Raw genomic sequence first — 27,497 nt, forward strand, 5'->3', positions numbered from 1 at the left:
CCTACGTTCCTATTCGTAATACAATTCTAGACTAGAATTACTAATGGTAATATTTCAGTATATATATTTCTCTGCAATGCAATCTATACTATTAATAAAAACAATATCCTCAGTTTTAACTTCCCTCCCAAAACAAACCTATAATATTATGGTTTGCGTAATATTGTAAAATATGGTAATACAATTCCTATCCCTAATACAATTGTAAATTCAAATAGAATTCCTAATATTATGGTTTGCGTAATCTTTATATATATAAAAACAAAATCCTCCAAAACGAAATCTTTCTTCCCGCCCAAAATATTGTACATTAAAACAATTAAAACAATAGAATAATATTAAAACAATACAATTTCTATACTACAATTCCAATACAATTCGTATAAACAATAGAATAATATTAAAACAATACAATTCTTATACTACAATTCTAATACAATTCGTATCAAATAAATCTGCTATTAAAACACGAAATCCAATACTACAGAATAATATTAAAACAATACAATTCCTATACTACAATTCCAATACAATTCGTATAAACAATAGAATAATATTAAAACAATACAATTCCTATACTACAATTCCAATACAATTCGTATCAAATAAATTTGCTATTAAAACACGAAATCCAATACTACAAAATGAAGTTTACTATTCTACAATTCCTATACTACAATTCCAATACAATTCGTATACTACAATTCCTCTACAATTCCTATACTACAATTCCTCCGTCAATTCGTATTATAAATACATTCATCAATTAGAAATTTTATAACCTACTCACACAAATCGAAATAGTAAAACGATATTGTCACGCAAATCTTTCAACAATATTGTTCTTTCACTAATGGGGTCTGTTTTTGTCTCTGCTTCCGACCTATCTCCCAAGACGAGAAGGAGTTGTATTAGACTCTGGCTAATGCGTTGTTATTTGTCAAGGGAATATCCACATTCCACAATCAACCAACACACACTGGAGTGCTTACTCCATGACTCCCAGGTAAATGCTATTAAGTTTAAAAGTGTATATAAATTAGGGAGAGCAGATTGTGACTATATCGTGGCCGAATTTTGTTCTATGAATTAGAGGAAAAAAGGTTGTGTAAATTTTGCGGTGGTTGGCATTTTGTAGTGAACACTGTAGCCATATTTAATATTTGCACCTGGAGAGCATTACAATATTTTTTTTTCTTTCTTCAGAGAACTTGTATCCATTTACAAATCCCTAAAGAGTTTGTGGTTAAGTTCAAGAAACATTGAAGGCTCCCGGAGGAGTGGATAGCAATATGCTAAATTGCTAATTGGTAAATTCTTCTTTAAATCTTATTCTATACTAGATGTGTTTTTATTTCTTTTTTTAATACTAAATTTCTAATAGTATACATTCATGAATGCCAATTTTAAATCTTTTGTCAAGAAACATTTTATCAGACCAAAATAATATTAAATATTCATGCATCCTTATTAATACTTTAAATATTTAGTTGCTACAAAATATATAAATTTTAGTTTCGCAATATAGGATACAAAAGGTCATTTATTGCAAATCTTTTGTTTGTTTTTTTGCAGATTTGATTGCCCGTGTTGTTTTCATTAATGAGCAAAAAGTTGTCCAAGTTAATTCAAATCCTCAAAGATTGATTGATTTTGTCATTGAAGACTCTCGGTATGTGTTTGTTTGGATGTCTTTTTGATTTGTTTAAGTATAAATTTAGGCATCATCATGCTCATTGTTGTTTTCACTACTCAGGGGTAGTCGACTCACTGTTACTCTATGGGAGGAGCATGTGGATTCTGTCTTGACTTACTATAATGTTGATTTGGCAGAACCACTGATTGTCTTTCAAGTTCCAGCATAAACAATTCTCATTGATATTTGCATATGCCATGACTATAAACAAAAGCTAAGGCCAAACACTAACTCACGTTGGGTTATTGCTAAAAAAATCGGTCTTTAGTCAGGGTCAATTGTATGTGGCTTTCTCCCGAGTCAGTCATCCTTTGTGAAATTCCGCCCAGACAATATTAAAGAGAAAATGAAAAAGAAAACTGATTTTACTAATTGATTGAAAATATAAAAAAATCATAATGGAAAAGGAAAATTAGGCAAATTGAAAAAGGGAATGGATATTACTAATTAACTGAAAATTATTTAAAAACTTAAAAAAAAATTAATTAAACATGACTGTTAGATTTTTTATAATAGTTACAATTAATTCATTCAAATATGAAGGAGGTTTTATAATAGTTACAATTAATTCATTCAAATATGAAGGAGGAAGTATAATAGTTACAATTAATTCATTCAAATATGAAGGAGGAAGAAAAACTAAATGAATTAATTCATTCAAATATGAAGGAGGAAGAAAAACTAAATGAGATAGGGTGAAAATTAATATACTTAAGGTATAAAAGTATAATTGCACATATATTAGTGTAATTGACTAATAATAGTTGCCTAATAATTATTATGATAATAACACTGGTCGTTGAATTTATTTTTATAATAATTATAATTAAATTATTTCTCATTTTTCTCATATTTATTTTAGTAATAATATAATTACATAAGTCATATTACATATCGATCTTTTTAAGATAATTGTAAACAAACAAGTCATATATATTTCAATTAATTGAGTTATACTTTTGCACTAATCTTATAATCAAATAAATGTACACGTTCAATATTAGAATTTTTTAAATAATTTTCTTTATTTTTATTATCTAAATATATAATAAAAAATTTATTTGTGCATCGCACCGGTAATTGAACAATTATTTGCTCTAATCCAAGCAAGGAAAACACCAGACAACATAATTGATCCAACCAATTTCATCAATTGCGCTATACAATATTCGATGTTATAATTTATATAATTGTATATCGATCCAAATAATCTTAAAATATTATAACAAATCCATTCCGTGCAACGCACGGGCGAAAATACTAGTATTATTAATAGAGATTACCTAATTTAACCTTACTTTTATGATTATCCGTTAAGTTTTTCGTTAAATATTCTCTTCTCCGTTAATATTTCGTTAACTTTTAACTTACCCATTAATTTCTATAAGAAAGGTCTTAGGTCCGAACCTCATCTCAATCAAATTTGACATAATTAAGTTTCTCAGTCTATTTTACTCTTATTAAATTAAATAAATTAGTAGCTACAACAAAAAATGATACATATGTATTTTTTTTAATTTAGAATTATGTGTCTACAATACTTTTATTTGAAAAAATTATTCATTATCAAAAAATTAAATTAAATAAGAGAAAATAATTTCATTAGTTATATTGTCTTTATTTTCTCTCATGCAAAGATTCTTTACATTCGAATTTATTAATTGATATTCATTACATTGTCCATTATCTTATTTTTACAATATCTTGTAATTATTAAATATCAAAGTTATAGTACAAAATAATATTATATATTTATTTACCAAGTATTTTATTAATACTATGAAAAAAAAATTTAAAATAATTTGAAGCTAATTATATTAACTACTTGGGGATTGGTTGACAAAGAGAGTACTCAAATTAAAGCGGAATCACTCTATTTTACTCTTGTTGAATTAAATAAATTAGTAGTTACACCAAAAAAAATGATACATATGTATTTCTTTAATACCATGAAAAAAAAAAAAAGAAGAATAGTTTGAAACCAATCATATTAACTACTTGGGAGATTTGTTGACCATGAAAGTACTCAAATAACCCATTACCCAGCAAATTGAAGCGAGAAATTACCTTTTAATATCTTTGGAATACATAATATTTTAATTTTTCTAATTTTTATTAATTTATTTATTCTTTTTTCTTAAACTATGGATTTCTTTATCCACAATAACTCATTCAACAATAATGGTTGAACCAAATAAACCCCAAGCAGAACACCTAAAGAAAAGCCCATAGCTCCTATATCATAATCTCATTGCATGATGTTGTCATCTATGCTACCAACAATATCCGAATTGCAAATAACACACTACCAACAAAAAGGAAGAGAACACATAGTAAAGATGAAGACAATGACAATGTTACTCAAAAGAGAATTAAGAACACTTAGAAAAATTCAAATTAAAAGTAGTATTTATTTAGACTATCATTTTTAGACCAAATATTTAGACTATCGATTTTAAAAGGTTGCAAACATTTATTTTAGTAATAATTATAATGAATTTTCTATATTATCTTGGATTCATATACTTTGAGTTAGATATTTAAATAAAAAAATTCGACATTTAATTATCCATGTATAAACTTCTCCTATATAATCTTGCATTGGTATACTTTCAAATATTTATTTAAATATAAACATTGGGCATTAACCATTCGCGCAATGCGCGTATAAAACTAGTAATTTAATAAGAGTAAATAGAGTGAGAAACTTAATTATGTCAAATTTGATTGAGATGAGGTTCGAACTTAAGACCTTTCTTATAGAAATTAATGAGTAAGTTAAAAGCTAACGGAATATTAACGGAGAAGAGAATATTTAACGGAAAACTTAACGGATAATCATAAAAGTAAGGTTAAATTAGGTAATCTCTATTAATAATATTAATTTGAATTATCTTAACCATCTATTTTATTGAATAATTCATCTGAACCATCCATTTGATTAAATAATTTGACCACCATTTTTTCTACCCATTTTAGGCCTAACTCTCTTTGGCTCTTATTAGTATAGTAGATAGTAGATATAATATATAATAGTAGATATTATTAGTGTTTTACACGTGCGATGCACGAAAAAAATTGTTATTATGAATTTAAATAATAATAATAAAAAAAGTAAAAATGAAAATATATTAAAATGTAAAATATAATAATATAGTTGAATTTTCATATATTTGGTCAAGTATCTATTATCATAACATACAGAATTAAAATTAAAATTAAAATTTTGTATGATTAATAATTTAATATAATCTCTAATCATGTACATATTTAGATATATTTATAAAGAAAAATTTACATAATTAAATTGAATTACTCCTAATCGTATTTCATTTATATTATAATTCTAACAATATGAATAATAACTAAGAAAATTATACTTAGAAATTAAAAAATGTAAATTTTAAACTTTGTACATGTGATTTTAAACTCTGATTAGACGCATTTTCTTATATGATTTTGTATTACAATGTATATACAAATAATATTTATTATTCTCAAAAAAATATTTATTAATATGTATGTATGCAAATTCTATAATACAATTTCTATAATTATAAATTATATGGATATATTATAATTAAAATAATTAAATTTAGAAATTAAAAAATAGCATTTTAATTTTGTATGATTAATATAGTGCATAAGTATATGTATGTATGCATTTTTAAAAATGTAAATATGTATGAACACATATTTTGTTAATTTTATAATTTTATTTTTAATTATATTTTATATTTTATTAATTATAATTAAGAAAATTACATTTAAAAATTAAAAGAATTTAATTTTTAAATTTATATTGATAATGTAGTCCCTAGCAATATTACATATTTAGACAAATTTTTAAATATTTTTGATTTTTTAATTAAGAGTATGAGTTTAGACATGTTTTAAAATAATTTTTTAATAAGTAACCATTGTAGTAATTAACGTGTATAATCATGCTAGTAATCACAATTCTATAAAAAAAATGGGTACATATTTTCATATTGCACAAAATACTATTAATATAATATATGTCTACATAAATTGATAAAAAGATAAAATTGATAATTTTTTTATTATATATATATTGATAAATATTATGTATTTTTTTCTTGCATGAAAAAACATTCTTATTTTAAAATTTTACATTGATATCTGAGTTTTGTTTCAGAATCTACTATGGGGATATTTTAAACTTTGAGTAACACTTGTGTGTAAGGGTGTGCAATTTACCGAAATTTTTCGGTTGCGAAAAATTTCGGTTAACCATTAACCGAACCGAAAAATTTGGTTCGGTTAATGTTTAAAAGAATCTTGAAACTTCGGTTAACGGTTAATTCGGTTCGAAAGGTCGGTTAACCGAATTAACCGAACGGTTAACCGAATTTTTATATATATAGATAAATAATTAAATAGAAATACTAAATACTAGTTAGATTGAAGATTTGAAGTTATGGATGTTTGAATATTTGAAGTTATGGATGAGTTGTATTTTATTTTAATTGAATTTATTATTTTAGGTGTTATTTTTAGAATTTTATATTTTAGGTTTAAAAAGTTTGGTTAATCGGTTAACCAACCGATTAACCGAAAATTTTTTTGGTTCGGTTAATACGGTAACACATACTTCGGTTCGGTTAACGGTTAAATGTTTTAAAATTTCGGTTAATTCGGTTCGGTTAACCGAATGGTTAACCGAATGCACACCCCTACTTGTGTGATACCGCATCACAAGTAAGATCTTTGATTAATTGATCAAATAATTGATTAAGAGGTAAGATCTTTGACCTTGTTAATTAAAGATATGGCCCGTCTCACAAATTGAGACCCATAAGACGGTCTCACACAAGTTTTTGCCTAAACTTTTGTTTGTTATTATCATAAATAGTAAATAGATGTCTGGAACCATTTAGTTTTGTTTCTAAATATTTTCCAACCTATAAATGTAGCACAATCAAAACCTTGGTTCAATATTTGTAGATCTATGATATGTTTTTAACTAATTTATTGAAAGTTTATTTCTTTTAGTTCTATTATATCTTATTTTTCTTCATTTTAAAAGGATAGATAAATCCTGAGATGATGCATCATTTTTAAATATTTGAATTTCAATTAATTTAATAACATTATATTTAAATGTGAGACATTTACCCAATAACATTATATTTTTTCAAACTCCACAAATGTAAGTTAATTCAATAAATTCATTTTTATGTTAGTTTTTCTTCAGTTATGTTATTAACGTAAATTAATTTGTTTTGGGTTCATAATATTTAAATAATAAATATTATTTTAGATTTGTAAATTTTTATAATTTATGGTATTTTATAAAATTTGTTTATAACATTTGTACTACAAAACTTGTAATTAATATAATAATATTTATATTTGTCATGAGTAGAATGCTAAAATCATAATAATAATATATTTTACCTTTCACATTTTTAAAATTTGAAAACCAACATCATTTATGTATGTAGAAATTTATATATAGTAGTAATAATATCGTAGTTATTTTTAAAAGTTAGATGAAGTAAGCAAATTGACATGCAACAATATATATATATAATATGAAGAAAAAGTATACCAAATAGCAATGAGATTGTACTTGATATATTTTATTTTTTTACTCTGTAACAAAGTTTACGAATATGTACAGGGAAAGATTAAAAAATTATTTGAATTAAAGTAATGTGTGTGTGTATTCGAATCAAATTATTATTTTAATTTAAACAATTTTTAATTAAAATTCAATAACTAAAACAAATGAAATTAAAAATATCTAAATATAAAAAATAATAAATTGAATAGAAGATTTCAATTTTATATTATTAGAATAAATTAAATTTGACATATCTATTTTGATTTTGATTTTTTTTATTTTAATAGACTATATATCTTTCTTTTTTATAAATTTTATTACCATTATTATTACTTAATGACTTTAAAAAGGATAGAGGTTTATATATATATAACAATATAATGATGAAAAATAGAATTAAAAATAACAATGAGATTGAATTTGATTTATTTTTATTTTATTTTGCACCAAAGTTTACTTTTATTCACATGAAAAGTTTTAAAAAGAATTATTTCAATTGTCGTACGTAATTTAACGAATTAAAAAAGATATATAACTAAACTTGAACCAAATGAAATTATTTTAATTTTATTATTTTTTGAATTGAAATTCAAAACAAATAAAAAGTTGAAAAACATCTATACTATTAAAATATTAAATTAAATAAAATATTTCAATTCTATATAAAAGAATTTAATTTTAATTAATTTAATAGACTTAAAATAATAACATGTTAATTCCAATTCTATATAAAATATTAAATTAAATAGAAGATTTCAATTCTAATATAATTTAATTATGCAAGTCCATGTTAATTTTAATTATATATTGCAATAGTACGGTAAAAAATCAATCTACAATATTTTGAAAATGAACCAATATTATATTAAAAATGAATATAATATAGTGATTTAATATAATTGTATGTTAATTTAATACATTAAAATAAAAATACCAATATAGGTGTTATTAAAAAGTTTTTAATTAGAACTTTTTAAAGATATTTTTTTATATATTGATTTTATTTGCATATAACAAAAATTGAACTTAAGTTGAAAAAAAAATATACTAAGTATTAGTTTAGTGTACCTTAAAAGTAGACCATGATTCATGGTATAATAAATATTTTAGGTAATCATTACTATAAATTAAATTAACATATATAGTATTTTTGTTATTATTTAATTAGGTAAAAAATGATTGTAATTTCAAATTTCAAAACAGAAGTATTGTTTTAGGATATATGAGCAGAAAAACAACACTTCTGTTTTAATATATATATAATTTATATGTATAAATAAACTTGTGTACTGTGTTCGCATGCGAACACAGTGCACTAAGATTATATAAGATTATATATATAATCTTAGTGTCATTGATTTTTTTTATATATAATTATATATATATATATATATATATATATATATATATATATATATTAATTTATTTTTATCTATTTATATTTAATAGTATTAAAAATAATTTTTTTTTAAATAGTCTGCAGGCCGGCCCGCCAAGCAGCGTGGGGCGGGCTAGGGTTGCATGAACCCTAGCGCACATGCCTAGCAGGCTAGCTCGCAAAAGTCCGCTAAAAATTAGGCCCGCGGTGGGACCGGGCCGGCCCGCTTTGACAGTACTATAAAATGATACGAATTATTGTGTTATAGTCTTATAGAGTCCATTATGTCATGAGACTTGTAAATCGTTTGCTTCCATTTAAACACATAAGTATATGTGATGGAATGGACAAAACCCAAATCATCTATGCAAAAAGGCATGAGTTCAAATCTCAACTTGAGTTTATTTATTTTTATAAGCTTAATTTTCAAGGGATGGAGGATGTTGTCGCGAAAGATGGGGAGCAAGTCAAAGGGAGGAAGTTTGGAAAGACTAAACTACACCATATGCTACATCAAGCAAAGAAGGAAGTGATATTAACTAATAAGTTAATACGGAGCGTTGGTTAGACACTTGAGCATTATACTTACTGGTTTAGCATTTGAATCTTATAAGTAACATTTAGTCTTCCTAGACTAAGAAGGAGAGCTAGTTTGGCACGGCTAAGCTTTTTAGAGCAAGTCATGATCAAGTCATAGTCAAAGGGAGCTACTGTGGAGCTAGCTTTGAGTGAGATTTAACAAGGCAATAAATGCGTAGACCACACTTACTCCCCTGGCGCGTAAAGACCATCCATAGAGCACGCTTTGGAGGAACTTACACTCAGCCAAATTTTTAAGTGCTAAATATTTTTGAAGATCCAGTACATGATGCTGCGAACTAGATAAATTTGAAGGTGGTGATTTTGTGAAGAGTATTGTTAAAACTCAAGCAAGAATCACCCGGAAAATATTTTTGAAATATCAACTTGCCAAAATCAAATCAAGAATGCAAATAAGTCAAGATTGTCAATCTTTGAAGGTAACAAAGTCCATAATATCAAGCTCTAAAGGAAACAAAGTAAAAAATTGGAGGCTACAAGTTTCAAGGATCAATCAAGCCGAAGTAGAAAACTTTTGTGAGCAATTTGTAGAGGTAAATTTTAAAAATTACCAGAGGCATTAAATGTTGCAGATCAAATTGGAGAAGCTATCAGATCAAATTGGAAAAAAACTATCAGATCAACGATATGGTCATTAAATGAAGAGGTATGACCATCAGATCAAGTGAACGTTCAAATTTTGAATATTCACAACAGGCAAATAATTCTTTGAGTTATAAAAATCCGAAGAAGACTTGAAGACAAGCAAGAGATAACATGACAGACTACGATTACGGTACTGACCACGGTGAAACCAAAAGAAAATTCAAAGTGCTGAGATATTGAGCTATACACGAGAGATTCAAGTCTTAGAAAAGAAATCTTTATTTCTTGTAAAAAATCTCTACCGAGTGTAGAAAGAGGGAGAGTAGCAAGGAGTTGTGAAATCCTTGTTGAGTGTAGCTGTGTGCGAGACACTCGGGAGAACTAAGTGTAGCTTTGTACAAGACACTTGGTTGGAGCGTAGCTTTGTGCGAGACGCTCGGGAGCTTAGCTTTGTGCGAGACGCTCGGGAGCTTAGCTTTGTGCGAGGAGCTCTTGTTGAGTGTAGCTGTGTGCGAGACATTCGGGAAGTGCTTGTGTAGCACTAGTGTTTCACTATTTGTATATGAGTGAACGAGATAGTGGAATTCACTCCTTGGAGTGAAAAGAGAAGAGTGGACTAGGAAGATTACACCATCTCTGAACCACTATAAATCTTTGCATCCATTTACTTTACTGCACTTCACTTACTTTGCATGTTTGACTCACTAACACATTTTATACTGTGTTGATTTATCCATCTGGGTTTGAGTGTTCCCACGTTCGCATGTGCTTCAAACTTTGCATACTTATTCTTTTAGCTATTTCAAGGCATTCCAACGTATTGCATGCAATTTATCTCTTCAGTTTTACGTAACTTTTATTTATAGCATTTTACCGTTCGAATATTTCCGCTGTGCATTTCAAGTTGAATTTATTCACTTGGAATTATTTTCTGTTTGAAGTGTTATAAAGTTTTTAAATTGTTAGAAAAGTCTATTCACCCCCTCTCTAGACTTTTTACCACCCAATCGGGACCAACAGAATTTACAAAGAAAACAAAGTTACTGCTTGATGCTAATGACTTAAAATTTGTTTTTCAATTATTTAATGTGTGCTTTGGGAGGAAAGTGATGAATTTACATATTTACTCTTCTATCATTAGGTGAGGGACTAAAATGGCCACCAAACAAATAATTTAGAAATTAAACCCCGTATTCCAATAGCGGTACAAGGCAAAGAATTTTTGCACATTGATTGAGGAATTTATTATTACAATATTTTGTAGTACAAACTAATTAGCTTGACATGTCATTGATGTCAATGCCATATAGTATCCATATCATCACAACCTTTCAAATTTATCACATTATATGCAACCTCAACAATTTGTTGGATATTTTAATTGTACATATTTTTTTTATTTGATTGTTTAATTGCACAAACTATAAAATATAAAAGTTCAATAGCTTATTTGACAAACTTTCTTTTTTGTTATAAAAATTCTCTACACATTTTCATTTGAATTCTATTACATTCCTAAAAGATTTTCTTTCTTTTTTTTTTTTTGAAAAGAACTGAAAAATTAAAAAAGAAGAAGAAAAATTGAAGAAATAAAATAAACACAACCATCATTTTTTAGTTACCATTCATCTCTTATTCAGTAACATATACTATCTAAGTCAATTAATACAAATCATGCGACAAAAATATATAATCCAAAGTAGTATCATTCTCATTTCACCTTTATGTTATTTTTTTGGGCAAGTGAAGAGTACAATTGTACAAGTGCGCCTTTTTTTTTTTTTTTGGAGAGTGCAGTAAAATAGTACAATTAGTAATTATGCAATCATAGTTAAATCATTTATCTAAAAATGTGCACTAGGTAAGTTCCATTTTTGTGTAATAACTCACAAATCATACAAGAGAGGTAGTTACACTAAAGCCCTGTGAGACAAATTTAACAGAAAGAGTATTGATAAGAATCGAACCCGTAACCTTCTGGTACGAGAATAATGTTCCACCCACATGAATCCTTTTCAAGGAATAAGAGTACTTTTTTATAGTGTTGCAAAAATTGCGCTTAAGCACTAGACGCCAATCGACCACTTAACATACCACCATAAGCGGCTGGTCGGCTAGGCAGCAGACTGGGCACTGCGTAAACCGCCTAGGTTATCCAATTAGCTTTTGTTTTTTTTTAAAGGGTCATTTTACTCAAAACGATGTCGTTTTGAGCAAAATAACTCTAAATTGTTAAAATAACCCTAAATGTCTTTTAGGTTAATATTTAATATTTTAGTATTAACTATTAAAGTATTAAATAGTTTCTAATAACCCTATATATATATATATATATATATATATATATATATATATATATATATATATATATATATATAGTCATCATCAGGTGTGGCCGTGCGGCTTATTTTCAGCCATTAGATCAGATCAAGTCATCAAATCAACGGGCAATATATATATGTTACAAAACACACCATTCTATGTACTAAAACGCACCAGAGAACCGATAAAACAAACCATTCCGCACTATAACCAAATGCACCTATTCACTTAAAATTCATCAATATACGTGATAAAACTCATCATTCTACATATTAAAATGTACCACAACGTGCCTCATGTCAGATTATAAGCATACACTATTTACACATATTAGAAAACATGTGTTAAAATATGCACCATTCTATGTATTAAAATGCACCACAACGTGTGTTAAAATGCACAATTTCACTCGTTGAAAGTCCCATCCCAGATAATAAACATGCACTATTACACTTATTAGAAAACATGTGTTAAAATACACACCATTCAACGTATTAAAATGCACCAGAGGACGAATTAAAACACACAATTCCACAACACACTTATTAGAAACACGTGTTAAAATACACACCATTCTATGTATTAAAATGCACCAGAGAACGTATTAAAACACACCATTCCACAACACAATTACACACCATTCTACGTATGAAAATGCACCAGCGAAAAAATTAAAACACACCATTCCATAACACAGTTAATGCACCAATGTACGTAATAAAATGCATCACAACATGTATTCAAATGTACCACACTATGTACTAAAATGCACCATTTCAATTCACGTAATATAGATACTAAAATTACCATAATACCCCCACTTAAACATACGCAAATTCCAGTTGAATTAATGAAATCGGACGACGCAGATTAGGCTGCACGACCGCATGAGAGCTCCCCGCCGCATTTGAATAAAAATCTATATATATATATATATACACACGCACCTAGGCGCCCCTCGAGCACCTAGCGATTTTTTTGGTGGAAAAAACATACAAAAAATATATATAAATTCTAAGATAGATGGTATAAGAATACATGAAATGATTTTATTGAAAAAGAAAAAGACACACAAGTATTATATATATTGGGAATAGATGTCAATTAAATTAAGATTATAATCTGTGTCAGTATTTAGATTAACATAATTCAAATTTAAAGAGACTATCTAACTAGAGGAAATTTGTTCTTGTTCTACCATCTGCATTGTGGCAAAGGCACAGAATTTGCTGATAAGCTACTCACATTCTTTCAAAATGAAAAATACACAACTTTCTTTACTCAAATTCACACTGAAAAAAATGGTGAAATCTTACATGTAAAAAATAATAAATAATACTTGGCCAATAAATACCGTGCAAAAGGTAAAATCTTACATGTCACAGAGAGTGTCATTTGATATTGAGCTTGTTCGAGTCAAAATCAGTACCTTTTCCACATCTCAGAAATATCACAAGTACGTGAAATAGTCTACACATTAACACACGTTATTTCTAACACCAGATTTACACACATAATAACCTCTTACCTCAAACACAGGATGCCCAAACCGCAATCTACAAAATTAGTTCCTGCCTGCGTTACCAGGACGTTGATTTCTGAAGTAGCTAAGAAGAGCTTGAGCCTGCAAGGAGACAAAGCAATAATTTATTTTAATCCAATCCAAAAAATAAAGATTGAAATGGACATATTATCTTGTTACCGTCAAACCTTTTCTTTAGCTCTGGGGGTGCCAGATTGCGACAGTGCTACTAATGGAGGTACAGCGCCTTCTTGGAGAACCATATTACAGTGCCTACCACTGTTTGTGCATAATTGCAGTAGAGCAGCAGCTGCATTTTCCTTTCCTCTTGCAGATCCCAACTCGACAACCTCGACCAGAACAGGGATCCCTTCTTCCTGACCAATTGCTACTCTTCCCTCGTGAATGGTAGAAAGATTTGACAGAACAGCAACTGCTTTATCAACCATCCCAGCAGCAGGGTCCATCAAGTCTACAAGGTACTTTACTGCACCTGCGTCCACAATTCGAGTCTTGTTTTCAGGATGTATTGACAAGTTAAACAAAGCTGTGGCTGCATCTTTCTTGCCCCTAGGAGTTCCATTTCCCAATAAATCAACAAGCGGTTGTATTGCCCCAGACTTCCCAATCTTAATCTTGTTATCCTCAATAACCGAGAGGCTAAAAAGAGTGGCAGCCGAGTTTTCTTTAGCCTCAGGGCTCCCTGTCTTAAGGACATGAATCAAAGGTTCAATTGCATTGGCATTACCAATTGCAGACTTGTTATTATCATTAATTGATAAATTAAGGAGTGCAGTAACAGCATTTTCCTGCACTTGTGGGTCTACTGAATACAGTAAGTTAACTAACAGACTGATAGCACCACAATTTGCAATCACAATACGGTTGTCCATATTATGCTTTGCTAGTAATCGGAGTTCAGCTGTTGCTTCTCTCTGCAAATCAATAGAAGTGCTCTTCAAGTCCTCAACAAGCTTTTTAACTTGCTCCTCCACTTCCGCAATATCAGCCCTTGTTCCTGCAGCAGTGGAAGAAACTATTCTCGGAACAAAGGCCTCAGATGACCTGCGCCAGAAAGATGGAGGACGAGGCCTTGTCCCAAGTGGTGACAGGAACTCAGACTCTCTCCTCGAGGCGGCCATTGTAGCAGCAGGTTTAGATTCTGGTGCAACCTTCATTGAAGTATCAGCACTGGCAGATGAAGACATCTCATTTCCATCATCAGCACTCACATGTGAAAATTTTGAATCAGACAGCGTGCTGGGTGCAGAGGTAGTTCGGTTATGGCCATGATGGAAATCTTCATCAGCTGATGACACACAATTCATAGATAGTGGCATAGAATAGCGGCTAACTTGGTCCATACTCTGTTTTCCTGAGTTTGCCAACCCGTCTTCGGAACTTTCAAGAGACATCCGCTCAACAGTCAATCTATTACTTTCAATTTCTGGCAAAGATTCCTCTGAAGATGAACGGAGATGAGACTGAGATGTTGTCTCAATTTGAATTGCAGTAGATGAGATTGAATTTTTCCTTGGGGAATCGAAAGAGTGAGTTGATTCAGGTGAAGTTGAATTATTAGCCCTTGAATGAGGAAAGATATGATTCTCCCTGGGTGTACCAGATTCCATCTGTGCTATAACTGGAGTAGTTTGATTCAAGCTAAAAGGCTTCACTGGATCAGGCAGCTTTACATCATTAGATTCACACCAATTTGCAATCAGTGCCTTAACAGTGTAGTTGGGAATAAGATTTGGATGAGCCAGGGTCTGCCGTGTCTTAGGGCAGACATTGAGCCCAAGATCAATCCAATTTCGAATGAAAGCTCGTTCATAAGTTTGTCCAGATGCAACAATTACAGGGTCTGTCATGAGCTCAAGTGATAGAGGACAACAGAAATCTGCAGGTATTGGCACAGAGGTATAGCTCTCAGAATGTTTCATCATTACAAGGGAGTCATGCATATGAGTAACAAGAGCACTAATTTGCTCAATATATTCAACATCATCACTCTTTTCTGCTTGTTCTGCATTGTCCTTCAACTTTTCAAGTGCCACGAGCTCAATTAGAAGTTCCTGGTTTGACTTTAAGCTCAGGGAGTCTGCTATTTTTGACATGCTATCTGAGCTAGCCCCAGAACCTTCCACTTGATTTTTTATAGCTTTTCTGATGATTGGTGATAACAATTCATTATCAATTGACTTGATTTTCATTATACAGTGCTGCAAACCAAACACAGGGCATCCAGTTCAGGAGTTTAAATGTATTTCTTTCAGATGAGTATAATGGCAGACGAATTGGTATATGTTTTAACTAAACTCTGGTGTATAAAAATAATGGGAGATAAGAATATATACAAATCAGCACCTACCTCAAGAGATGTCAAGCTTGCTTCAGCAGGAAGTGAACAATCAGAAGAGACAAGTAGCTCAAGAATTTCCAGGCTGCAACTCTGAACCTTTACAATTAATGATTCAGCTTGCAAAACCTGCATGTAATCCAATAATCAGTTAGATAAAAATAGTGTACCAAAAACTACTCCCTTTTAGTAGCATAGGGTAAAGAACTCAAAAGGCTTTACGTATTAACCAAAAAGTAAGATCAGCATGAAAGAGGAAAGGGACAAAGGGATTCTTTACCACATTTAAACAACAGACAGGAAACCACACTTTCGATTAAACTTTTATTGCTTTATCATGAACATGGGATTCAGTGATTTCAAATCCAGAGGTTAGTTGGGTGTGGGTGTGGGTGTGGGTGTGTGTGTAATTTAACTCGAGCATATCTGATGACATACAAAATAAAATTTACTGCTCAATAGTTGCCAGGTTTCGAATAGCTCCCTTAGTTGATCAATTGAATGGCCGAATCCAGCAAATGCTTTTTGAAACAGTTCATCAGAGACTATTTCAGAATCAACAATGCCATAGAGAATTGGCTTTAATAGCTTCAGTATGTCTTCTGCCTTCCAATAATACTTGAGAACTAGTAAAGAACTGATGTTCTCCAGTGATGATATATGAAAGAAGCTTGAGATGTTGTTAAGAAGTGCTTTTAATAAAGAAATCTCCATCCCGCCTGTTCTTTAAAACAGTATATATCCTCAGTAAAGCGAATCAATATTAAATAAAACCTGTAAGATAGAGATTGAAATAAGTAAACACCCAAGAGAAGTCAAAATTACAAAATTGTATGATAGACATTGATCCTCAAATATTCCTGTTACCAACTAGAATTCTGAGAAAAAATCACAGAAACTCTAGTATGAGAAGAACAATTCAACTCTAAATTTTCCCAGCTAATCCCTTAAGTAAAAATAATAATTCTGGCAACGGTTAATCAATTTTGTTTGCAAAAACCTCAAAGCAACTTAGTACAAGAACAATTGACAAAGGAATATAATAACTGACAATCTGGTGGAAAATATAATGTGTTATTTTAATTGTTATATATATTTTTAAAATGTAATAGTTTTGTGTAATATGGTAAGTTCACTGAATTTTTAATGCGTCTAGAGTCTGTCATTAAAACTAGTTGATAAATCAGTAACTGAATCATGTTAGAATTCAGTATGTTCTCATTCTTAAAGATCTACAAATAGGGATTTCTATGTACTTTGAGGGTAAAAAGTTACGGAGTATAAGGTTAATGAATTATCTAGGTTGTCCTGTGTAGCTTGCTTTGTTAAAGGTTTTTACTTTCTGTTTTTGGACTATATAGTGAACTTCCTCAGATTTTTTCCCAAGAAGGTTGATTCCTCCAATTTCTATCCCCTATTTCCCTGAAGTTAAATTTCCTTTTCTGGTTTAGTGGGCTGCAGCACAAAATTGACAAAAAATAAGGAACATCTTATTTCTAGAAAGCAAAGATATGAAAAACCATATTAACTGTATCAAACAAGTAAAGTCTAGCAAAAATAACTTGATAGCGATCTAGCATTGTAGAAAGATAATCATTTCATAATTTGAGCAGTAAAATTCACCTAATTAATTGCTGGTTATATAATGTGCAATTCAGTGCAAATTAGAGGACAAAGAGATTAACCATTATTGACTTATGAGTTTGTCTACAATGGAAAAGAAACACTGACTGGAAATTACTAATGTACAAACCTGAGTATTAAAATTCTCAGCTTCAAACATTCATATTGATTTCTCGGGTGATTCTAAGAATCCAAGAAAACTTCCATGGCACAAATAACTTCTCAACTACCCTTGATTGGCTCCAACATCTAATAAGCTTCACACGATGAAAACCTGCAACTAAAAAAAAATAAAAAAAAATAGAACTCTCAAAAATAGTCTCAATAGAACCTATGTAATTCAGCAAAGCAAAAGGGCCTTGACGCCCCTCATTTTTATATGTTCTCTTGTTTTGTTAAAAGGCAACCCAGGAAAAAGACTACATCAAAATGTACAACTTTTGCAAAAATATCACTTAGGTGCCCTAGAACATTGTCATAGAGCCCAATTATAAACAAAACCTCAAGGTGAAAAAAGATTTACTTGTTTATTCCTTTCTTAAATAGATTGAATAATGGAAACTAAAGTTATAATAATCTACAATGTGATACTGCAGCCAGCCTAAATGTTATCTTTCAATTCAATCCATCAAAAGAAGAAGAAGGCATTCTAGAATGTGATATAGAAAACAGCCAAAATGTTATCTTCCAATTGGATTCACCAAAAGAAGAAGAAGCACTGAAGCAGTCAAGCAGATATCCATTAGGCCACTAATGGAATTTAATGTAGTCATTGCACCATTAATAGATGATCATGGTTCCAAATTATTCAATAGCATTGACTGCAATAATGAGAAGTGCTGGCAACAAGTTTTCATGGCTTAACTTCCATTTCATGTGAATGCGTTATATTATGAACCAGTATATGCCAAGGGAAGGCACAAAGCAAACTAGTATGCCATAGGTAGAAATTAGGTCAAATTTGACTTAGTTCTGCAGTCAAAGTTTTCATTGCAGTTAATTAGTTTGTTAGTAGTCTTGTATTGGGAAAAATCTAACAAATTGTATATCCGAATTACATCCATGTCAACCAAGCATAAGGTATTTGGTTTTGTCCACTCTTATACAATTCAGCCTTATTCACTCTTATCTAAGTGAGTTCTTATCCAGTTATCCAACCTTATGCACTCTTATCCGGTTGAAAGGTACATGTAATTGTCAGCCGGTGAAACTCACAATTTGAAAAGGCTGGAAAGCAAGGCAGGACTCCTTTAGACATCAAAATGAGTTAATCTTTTCAGAAAATACAAAAATGGCAATATCAGTAATTACAGCATTATATGCATGATCTTATTGTAAGAGCTTTGGTCATTACAATCCCAGTAGGAGTCTCTTCATTTCCAAAAACTAAAGTAGGCAAGTTCAGCTCTAAACCTCTTGGGACAGACAACTCTTAGCAGATTGTCCTCAATAACATTATGTCATTCAAAATTCTCAAAAAAATATATGAGGTACAAAATCAAGTGCTACTATAGCCAAACCCTAAGGAGACCCAAAACACCAGCCTTGCTTAACATCATCACCATTCAACAACTACCCCACCCACCCATCACCCATCACCCCCCCCTCCCAAAAAAAAAAAAACACACACACACACACACACAGACAATCACCTCTTCCAACTGCAAAATTGCAGTTGGCATTTCCAATCTTTTACTGGAATTTTCCGTTAGTCAAAATTAAGCTGTAAAAAGGGAATTTAAAAACAAGCAAAATCAAAAGGGATCACAAATCACATCTGAGAATCCAGTCTTGATAAACCAAGCAGCAAAAACTCAATGTACAATTGATGACCTAATGAGAAATAATAAAATAAAAAGAACGAATGGAATTGAAAAACCTTAGCTTGAATCTGAGAGCTTACCGAATTAAGAACTCGGGCAGAATTGAGTAGAACGATCGAAGAACAGCGAATCAAGGCGACTAGAATCGGAGATATTGAAAAGAAAAAGCCTCTATGGACTAACCTCTCACTTCAATTTTCATTTGATTTTGCTTTTTAGTCTTCACAGTTGACAGACAATGGGGTTTTACAATTATTTTCTTTTTAATTTATTTATACCCTCTGGCAGTCTGGCCTTTGAATATCTCTGATTTCTTCTTTGGGTTGGGAAATGATAAAATTGAAGACCATGCATTCCAATTTACTAATTTAGTACTTTATCAAATGATTATTTATATATATAACTTGGCAGAAAAAATTATATATATCCACTCCAGGCTTCATCGTTCTACTTGGAAAAGTGACTGCATGTCACTTAATCACATTGATAACTCGTATAGTACCTATATATTATTACCATTGAAAAAGATAAGGAAATATATTGTGGATGCATTTGCATGGTAACAATAGTTGGAAAAGATAACGGAAGTTTTTTTTTTTCAATTCTTTTTTGGTGAACAAGAGGGGCAAAGCCCCGGTGAAAAAGAAACTAGTGAATCCTCCTGGTTGCGACGTTCAAGGCGTCCCTTGTAAGGATGGCAATGACCCCTTCGGTGGACGATCCAGGATTTACGTCCCCCATTCGTTGGATTGACTAGGGGAGTGCAACGGACGGGTTCGGGCAATTCGAATTTGTGAACCGCCAACCCGTTCGGATTTCGGATTCCTAAATTCAAACTCTATCCGATTAAATTAATTGAGTAACCCTTTCGGTTTTTAAATGTTCGGGTTCGGACGGATTTTATCGGATTTCGGTTTATTTCGGATTTTAAAACATTAAAAAAAAAATTATCTAAGATCAATTGTTCAAGTGTTCAACCTTACAAAAATTACAAGGTGGTGAACTAACTAAGCTACAATTGACAAAGCTATAAATTGGCAAACTCCAAATAAAAAATTACATCATATATTCATAGTTGAAAAAAAAAAAAAAAAAAAAAACAGAAACTCCAACCAGCAACAATTCAACGCTCAAAAGTAATCTACTCAATAATCAACAGTCAACACTCAACACTCAACATCTCTTCCTGCTCATTAAAAATCATTAGCCCTTACAAAAACATAAGTTAAAGTGTTAAATAAAGGAACTACACTTGTGCTGTTGAGAGAGAAAAAAAGCTCAGATTGCTATTTTTCATATCAAGGTAAGATAAGGGGGCAAATTGCTACTTGAGTTTTGGATTAAACTCAGAGCAACATACCAACCCTAAACTTCTTTGATTCAGACAAATGGTGGAAGCATCATCATAGCTATAAGAAACAACTGTGAAGTTAGTATAATTGTAATCAATATTCAGTAAAAACAAAATAGTTAAGCTTTAAAAACTAAGAACTAAGAACTAAATGAGAGTAAGGGAGAATAATATACCAGTAATATACCTTTCATGTTTTCCTAAATCCATCCAAAGATTCCATCAATAATTTCAATAATTTTCAGTTCACAAAATCAAATCAAATCAAAACTACAGTCAAATTATAAACGCTAACCTTCCTTCCTTTTCAGTATATCACAATAGCAGTATAGCAGACTGCTTCCACTTTAGGGACTTCATTTCAGAACATTGGAAATTACTAAAATTTCACCATTAACATTAAATAGTAAAGCACAGTATAGCACACTGTTTCCACCATGTACAGATATAATCATATACAAGACATTTATACAAATACACAATATAATGAGAAATATAAAACTAGGGTTTAGCAAATTACTTCTTTTCTCCCAAAAATCCATGGAGAACTCAGGTCTTCAATAGTTCAACCCACACCAAGCAGTCACCAGTTCACCAATCAGGCAATCACCGTCGTCACTCGCTAGGGCTTCGACCAAGAATGGACTTATAGACCACCGGAGATGGTCGTCTAAGAGTAGAAACTGAGAAAGAGAACTCAGGTCTCAGTCTCAGTGTCTTGAACTCTCGATTCACTGTCTCAAAGAATGAGAGTATGAGATTACCACTCTACCAGAGTACCAGAAATAGAGAAGAGAACATAATGTCAGAATCACGGATAACACAAGAAAGAATAGAATCTGAGAAAAAGAACTCAAGGTCTCAGTCTCAAACTACAAGCGATCGAGCGTATAGTATTCGACAAACGGAGAAGAGAAGTAGAGAACAAAGAAATGGAGAATGAGAGATTTCAGAGCGTCTAGAACATCGAGGTCGAAGGTCGACTGCGCAAATGGCTCCTCCACCGTATGAAAACCCTAATAAATGTTTATATATATATATATATATATATATATATATATATATATATANAAAAAAAAAAAAAAAAAAAACAGAAACTCCAACCAGCAACAATTCAACGCTCAAAAGTAATCTACTCAATAATCAACAGTCAACACTCAACACTCAACATCTCTTCCTGCTCATTAAAAATCATTAGCCCTTACAAAAACATAAGTTAAAGTGTTAAATAAAGGAACTACACTTGTGCTGTTGAGAGAGAAAAAAAGCTCAGATTGCTATTTTTCATATCAAGGTAAGATAAGGGGGCAAATTGCTACTTGAGTTTTGGATTAAACTCAGAGCAACATACCAACCCTAAACTTCTTTGATTCAGACAAATGGTGGAAGCATCATCATAGCTATAAGAAACAACTGTGAAGTTAGTATAATTGTAATCAATATTCAGTAAAAACAAAATAGTTAAGCTTTAAAAACTAAGAACTAAGAACTAAATGAGAGTAAGGGAGAATAATATACCAGTAATATACCTTTCATGTTTTCCTAAATCCATCCAAAGATTCCATCAATAATTTCAATAATTTTCAGTTCACAAAATCAAATCAAATCAAAACTACAGTCAAATTATAAACGCTAACCTTCCTTCCTTTTCAGTATATCACAATAGCAGTATAGCAGACTGCTTCCACTTTAGGGACTTCATTTCAGAACATTGGAAATTACTAAAATTTCACCATTAACATTAAATAGTAAAGCACAGTATAGCACACTGTTTCCACCATGTACAGATATAATCATATACAAGACATTTATACAAATACACAATATAATGAGAAATATAAAACTAGGGTTTAGCAAATTACTTCTTTTCTCCCAAAAATCCATGGAGAACTCAGGTCTTCAATAGTTCAACCCACACCAAGCAGTCACCAGTTCACCAATCAGGCAATCACCGTCGTCACTCGCTAGGGCTTCGACCAAGAATGGACTTATAGACCACCGGAGATGGTCGTCTAAGAGTAGAAACTGAGAAAGAGAACTCAGGTCTCAGTCTCAGTGTCTTGAACTCTCGATTCACTGTCTCAAAGAATGAGAGTATGAGATTACCACTCTACCAGAGTACCAGAAATAGAGAAGAGAACATAATGTCAGAATCACGGATAACACAAGAAAGAATAGAATCTGAGAAAAAGAACTCAAGGTCTCAGTCTCAAACTACAAGCGATCGAGCGTATAGTATTCGACAAACGGAGAAGAGAAGTAGAGAACAAAGAAATGGAGAATGAGAGATTTCAGAGCGTCTAGAACATCGAGGTCGAAGGTCGACTGCGCAAATGGCTCCTCCACCGTATGAAAACCCTAATAAATGTTTATATATATATATATATATATATATATATATATATATATATACGAATGAAAACGATAGCGTATAGCTGAGTACATAACCCTAAGCGCCCAAATGTTCAGATTTTCGAACGGGTCGGTCGCGAAAATCTAGCTCCCAACCCAATTAAATATATCTGGTCTTTTAGGTGGTTTAGGTCGGTTTTGACAAATCGGTTTACGGTCGGTTCGGTTTTGCTTACATCCGGTTCGGCTCGGGTTATGCTCACCCCTAGGATTGACCCATGTTGGCCAGGTAGTTTGCACATTGGTTCCCTTCTCTAAAAACATGACCAATTTCTAGCTCTTGAACTTTACTCATTAGAAAGTTGCAGTCAGCGATTAACGTATCAGCTTCTGGTCGTGATTCTTCCTCCTGTTGGTCCCAAGGGGATGGGGTACAAGTCTAGAGGGGGGGGGGTTGGTCCCAAGGGGATGGGGTACAAGTCTAGAGGGGGGGGGGTGAATAGACTTGTATAAGTTTTTGCAAATCTTTTCAACCTCTCGTGTGTATTGAACTTAGGATGTTTAGGTTCGATACCTCACGAGGTGAAGACAAAGTTTTATGCGCAGCGGAAATGTTATCCCCTTTTAGTTAGCACGAGTTCGAGTTAGTTCGAGAAGTGCGTTTATATGCAGTGCAATCGAGAGGTTAGCGAGAGATAAAAACAGTAAGTAAATGCAAGAAAGATTTTTAAGTGGTTCGGCCAACCCGCCTACGTCCACTCTTCTTCCAGAAACTCCCTGGAAGGATTGCACTAAAAACTTCCCTTTTTAGTACAATATCGAGCGCTTGAGCTTTGATCACGAAGCCCGCCTCAAGCCTCAGGTTTTTCGCCCCGCTTCTTGTTACTCCACCTCTCGAGCACTTGACCTTTGATCACCAAGCCCGCGTCAAGCCTCAGGATCTTCACAAGACAGCTCCCAGGTTACTCCGCCTCTCCAAGGTCTTTCTCCCCGCTTCCAGCTACTCCACCTCTCGAGCACTTGACCTTTGATCACCAAGCCCGCGTCAAGCCTCAGGTTTCTTTCACTCGGACAGCTGCCAGGTTACTCCACCTCTCTTGCTTAATCCAAAGCAAGGTGTTTTTGGTTGTCACAGTTGAATGTAACAGACTCCAATCTGACCACAAGCTATCGTTGAATCAACTTCGATGTAGAGCAGCTTTGGTCACCTTCTGGATGTATAACAGTTTAAGCTTTGTAACTCTCTTGAAACACTAAGATGTGTTTTCTCGCTGTTTTGAATATCAGGATGATATTCCAAGTTGAGCACTTGCACTTGAACGTTTTAGACAGACACTTCTTAAGAATTTCGAACCTCTTTTCTTTTTAACTCCTTTTTCTCTCTTTTCCCCTTTTTTCTTCTGTGTCTTTACGTCCTTATATATGAGAGTAGAGGAATAATTCCGTTGGAGGGAAAATTATTCCGTTTGAAATTTGTCTCCCATGCTGATCATGGGTCTTGCATATTTTCAGCATATTTCATGGAGTGGTGATCTTGTAACTTGAACCTCTTTGTCTTGTAGTGAATATTCCATAGTTCACTTTCTTGAGTCCATGCTCCACTTTCGTCTTTTGGTAAAAGTTACTCTTTTTATATTCCCATTATTCCTTGTTTGTAGGGAATCAGACCACTTCAGCATTGGTGCACCTTTTGACCGTTTGTGGTGGAAATCTGACGTGTCATCCATTTCCGCCCATTTTGAAATCTTCACGTTCGGCACCTCTTCATTATTCCATCTCCATGATATTCTTCTTCTCCAAACTTTAAGTATGACCGTCATTCAGCTTTGTTGGAGAATTGTTAGTGTATCGAGACCAAGGTTGATATCTTGATTGCTTGATGTCTCGAACTCAAATATCGAGAGGTCTATCTCTCGAACTCTGTTTATGTCTCGAACTGGATAACTGTATCGAGAGGTCCTACCTCTCGAACTCTGCTTATGTCTCGAGACTTAGTTGATGTCTCGCAGACCCTTATTCCTCCAGTGTTGTCCCATGCTTTCTTCTGATCTGTCTATATGATTACAACACACGAGACTTCTAAGATGTTCAAACAAATTTCCCTCAAGCTTAAATATTTTCCGAGTTGAGCTCAAAGTTACTCGGTTGTATTTTCGCTCTTGGTTTACTTGTCGAACTTACAGCGTTTTGCCTATGCGTCGAGACTTGGGGATTTCTACTTAACAGTTGGTATCATCAAAACCTATTACATGATGTTCCTAACAATTTCCCCCTTTTTGATGATGCCAACACTTATACTTACTCTATATGGCTGATTTGATAGAAAGAATTAACAAGGATTTTATTTTTCAGCGCATATGGTAAGTTTGACAAAATACTCTACTAAACTATGAATAATATAACTCACGCAACACCCCCAGCAAAAGATATATATGATTATAAGAAGGGAATGTTTACAAAGTAGAGTTTAGTAGACAGGATTGAAAGAAATAAGACCAAGAACAACATAGATATCAATACATTGAAATGAGATGGAGTTTGGACCATGAGAGCTTACTTCTTGTTGGCTTTCCTTTTCTTGTTAATGGCTTCTCGTGTCTTGATGGGGTCTTTCGGATTTACCAGGCTTAAGTATTCATCTGTGACATCTAGATGCCTGTAGTTCCTGTAGGCTTCCCCCACGAACTCACCATCAATTACTCCATCTTTCCACCAGGCAATGCATTCTTCTGGAGACATATTGCTGTGTGTAGATATCCCAGTGATTTTCAGAAGCTTGAATATCTCCAGAGTCAGAATTTGTTCAGTGTCTTCTCTGTTCCCAAACTTAAAGTTTGTCATGAGAAGATCTATCTTCCTTTCTTCTTCTGACTGTCGTTCTTGTCTTTTTCTTCTTCTTTCTCTGTCCTCTTCTCTCCTTCTCTCCATTTCCAGTGTACGCTGGACCCTTAGGTTTTCTGCCTGTTTAGCATCCTCCACTGCTTTGCTCATGATTCTTGGTATTTTTGGAGGTGGTCCAGCTGGTTCACTTGCTGCCCTTTTCTTGCCCGTTGTATTCCCCTTCTTTTTCTCTTTATTTTCCCCCTTGTTGGCATCATCAGCACGGGAGAGGAGGGTGGACATACCTTCGAAGATTGCTTGAAGTTGGGCAGGGACTTGGTTCGACAGGTCATCTAGTATGGCCTTCATCACATCCTGTCGAAGTTCACTGGAATATTGGAAGGCTCGAAGCTCTGCTCGCATCTCGGCTAATTCAGCCCTCGCACTTGCAGCCTCTGCTCGAGCTACAGCGGCTTCATCAGTGGCTTTCCGTGCTGCATCCTCAGCCCATATCGCCTGTTCGAGAAGTTCGGCATGACGGCCTTGGGATTCACTTGTGCCAGCAGCAGGCATTGCAGCATTGCGGACCACAGCGAGTATTCTTTCGAGCTGAGCCATCTTCTGAGATTGATCAGCCATGAATTGACGCACTTCGCCAATGAAGACTTCTTCGGCCTGTTGATCATAGTCAGAAGTAGGAGATGAGGATCGAGATGTACCTTTCGTTGGAGGGGACTTGGGTGCTTCCAGATTTCCACCCATGACTTGCAATTGCGAGTCCACCTCTCGATTTAACGTCTGAGGATCCACAGGGACACAAGGTTCAGAGCTCGAAGGTAGCTCCATGTCAGGTGCTTCCCGATTTCCACCTGAGGGATGGATCACTTCTTGCTCCTCACCTCTCGAACCTGGAGCCTCAGCTTCAGCAACTGTGGAGATAGGGTCAGCCAGAGAGTGTTCTTCGGTATTGGACGCTTCCCTGTTTTCATCCAATAGAGGTTCCCCCTCAGCATCACCTCTCGAACCAGTGCTGGGAACTTTGTCATCTGCTGGTGAGGTTGGAGACGTAGTGTCGACAGGTGCTTCCGGGTTTCCACCTTCGATGGTATCATCAGTACTCCTCGAACCAGCAGGACTTGGGGCATTCTGCTCATGTTGCTCATTTGACTGCATTTCAGTCTGCTCCGATGAGTCTGGAATGATAATTATTTCAGGAGCAGTAGGAAAACCCGGCAGTGTGAGCAACGGAACTTCACCCTCTCGAATTGTCTGTGCTTCATCAATAGTGGTCGAGGGTGTGGACTCAGGTGGTGGCAAAAGTAGAACGGTGTTAGGTGCCACTTGAAGTGCTTCAGAGGTCTCGGATTCACCTCTTGAAGCTTCTACCTGTTCGTCCAGAGCAGAGTTGCTGACTTGGGACAGTGGGATTGCGGCTGTTGCAATATCATCGTGAGCAACCCCAGAGGTCTCTCCTGG

The 27,497-nt window shown here is 32.9% G+C and overlaps 1 protein-coding gene across 3 annotated transcripts; it reads right to left on the reverse strand.

The window, feature by feature from the left end:
• Window positions 1-13,483: 13,483 nt before the first annotated feature.
• On the reverse strand, window positions 13,484-19,825 carry LOC116004575 (U-box domain-containing protein 4-like). Of its 3 annotated transcripts, none has more exons than XM_031244683.1 (6): window positions 19,579-19,825; window positions 17,806-17,955; window positions 16,491-16,771; window positions 16,065-16,181; window positions 13,882-15,915; window positions 13,484-13,795 (listed from the first exon to the last, which is right to left on the reverse strand). In XM_031244683.1, exons 3-6 carry the CDS (start codon window positions 16,764-16,766, stop codon window positions 13,736-13,738), a joined length of 2,487 nt encoding a protein of 828 aa, XP_031100543.1. In that variant the 5' UTR covers window positions 16,767-16,771; window positions 17,806-17,955; window positions 19,579-19,825; the 3' UTR covers window positions 13,484-13,735. The 3 variants fall into 3 exon arrangements, with proteins under 3 accessions (XP_031100543.1, XP_031100545.1, XP_031100542.1); XM_031244685.1 differs by having other exon boundaries at window positions 16,491-16,826; window positions 17,806-17,949; window positions 19,579-19,824; XM_031244682.1 differs by having other exon boundaries at window positions 16,491-16,826; window positions 19,579-19,824.
• Between the last annotated feature and the right edge of the window lie 7,672 nt (window positions 19,826-27,497).

Source organism: Ipomoea triloba, chromosome 14 (genome assembly GCF_003576645.1).
Source record: "Ipomoea triloba cultivar NCNSP0323 chromosome 14, ASM357664v1".
Lineage (NCBI taxonomy): Eukaryota > Viridiplantae > Streptophyta > Magnoliopsida > Solanales > Convolvulaceae > Ipomoea > Ipomoea triloba.

Coding starts and splice junctions, on each gene's coding strand:
- LOC116004575 (XM_031244683.1), bottom strand. CDS start 16,766: ATGGAGATTTCTTTATTAAAAGCACTTCTTAACAACATCTCAAGCTTC. Junction 16,182..16,490: donor TGAGCAGTAAATTTTATTTT/GTATGTCATCAG, acceptor GATTACATGCAG/GTTTTGCAAGCTGAATCATT. Junction 13,796..13,881: donor CCCCCAGAGCTAAAGAAAAG/GTTTGACGGTAA, acceptor GTCTCCTTGCAG/GCTCAAGCTCTTCTTAGCTA.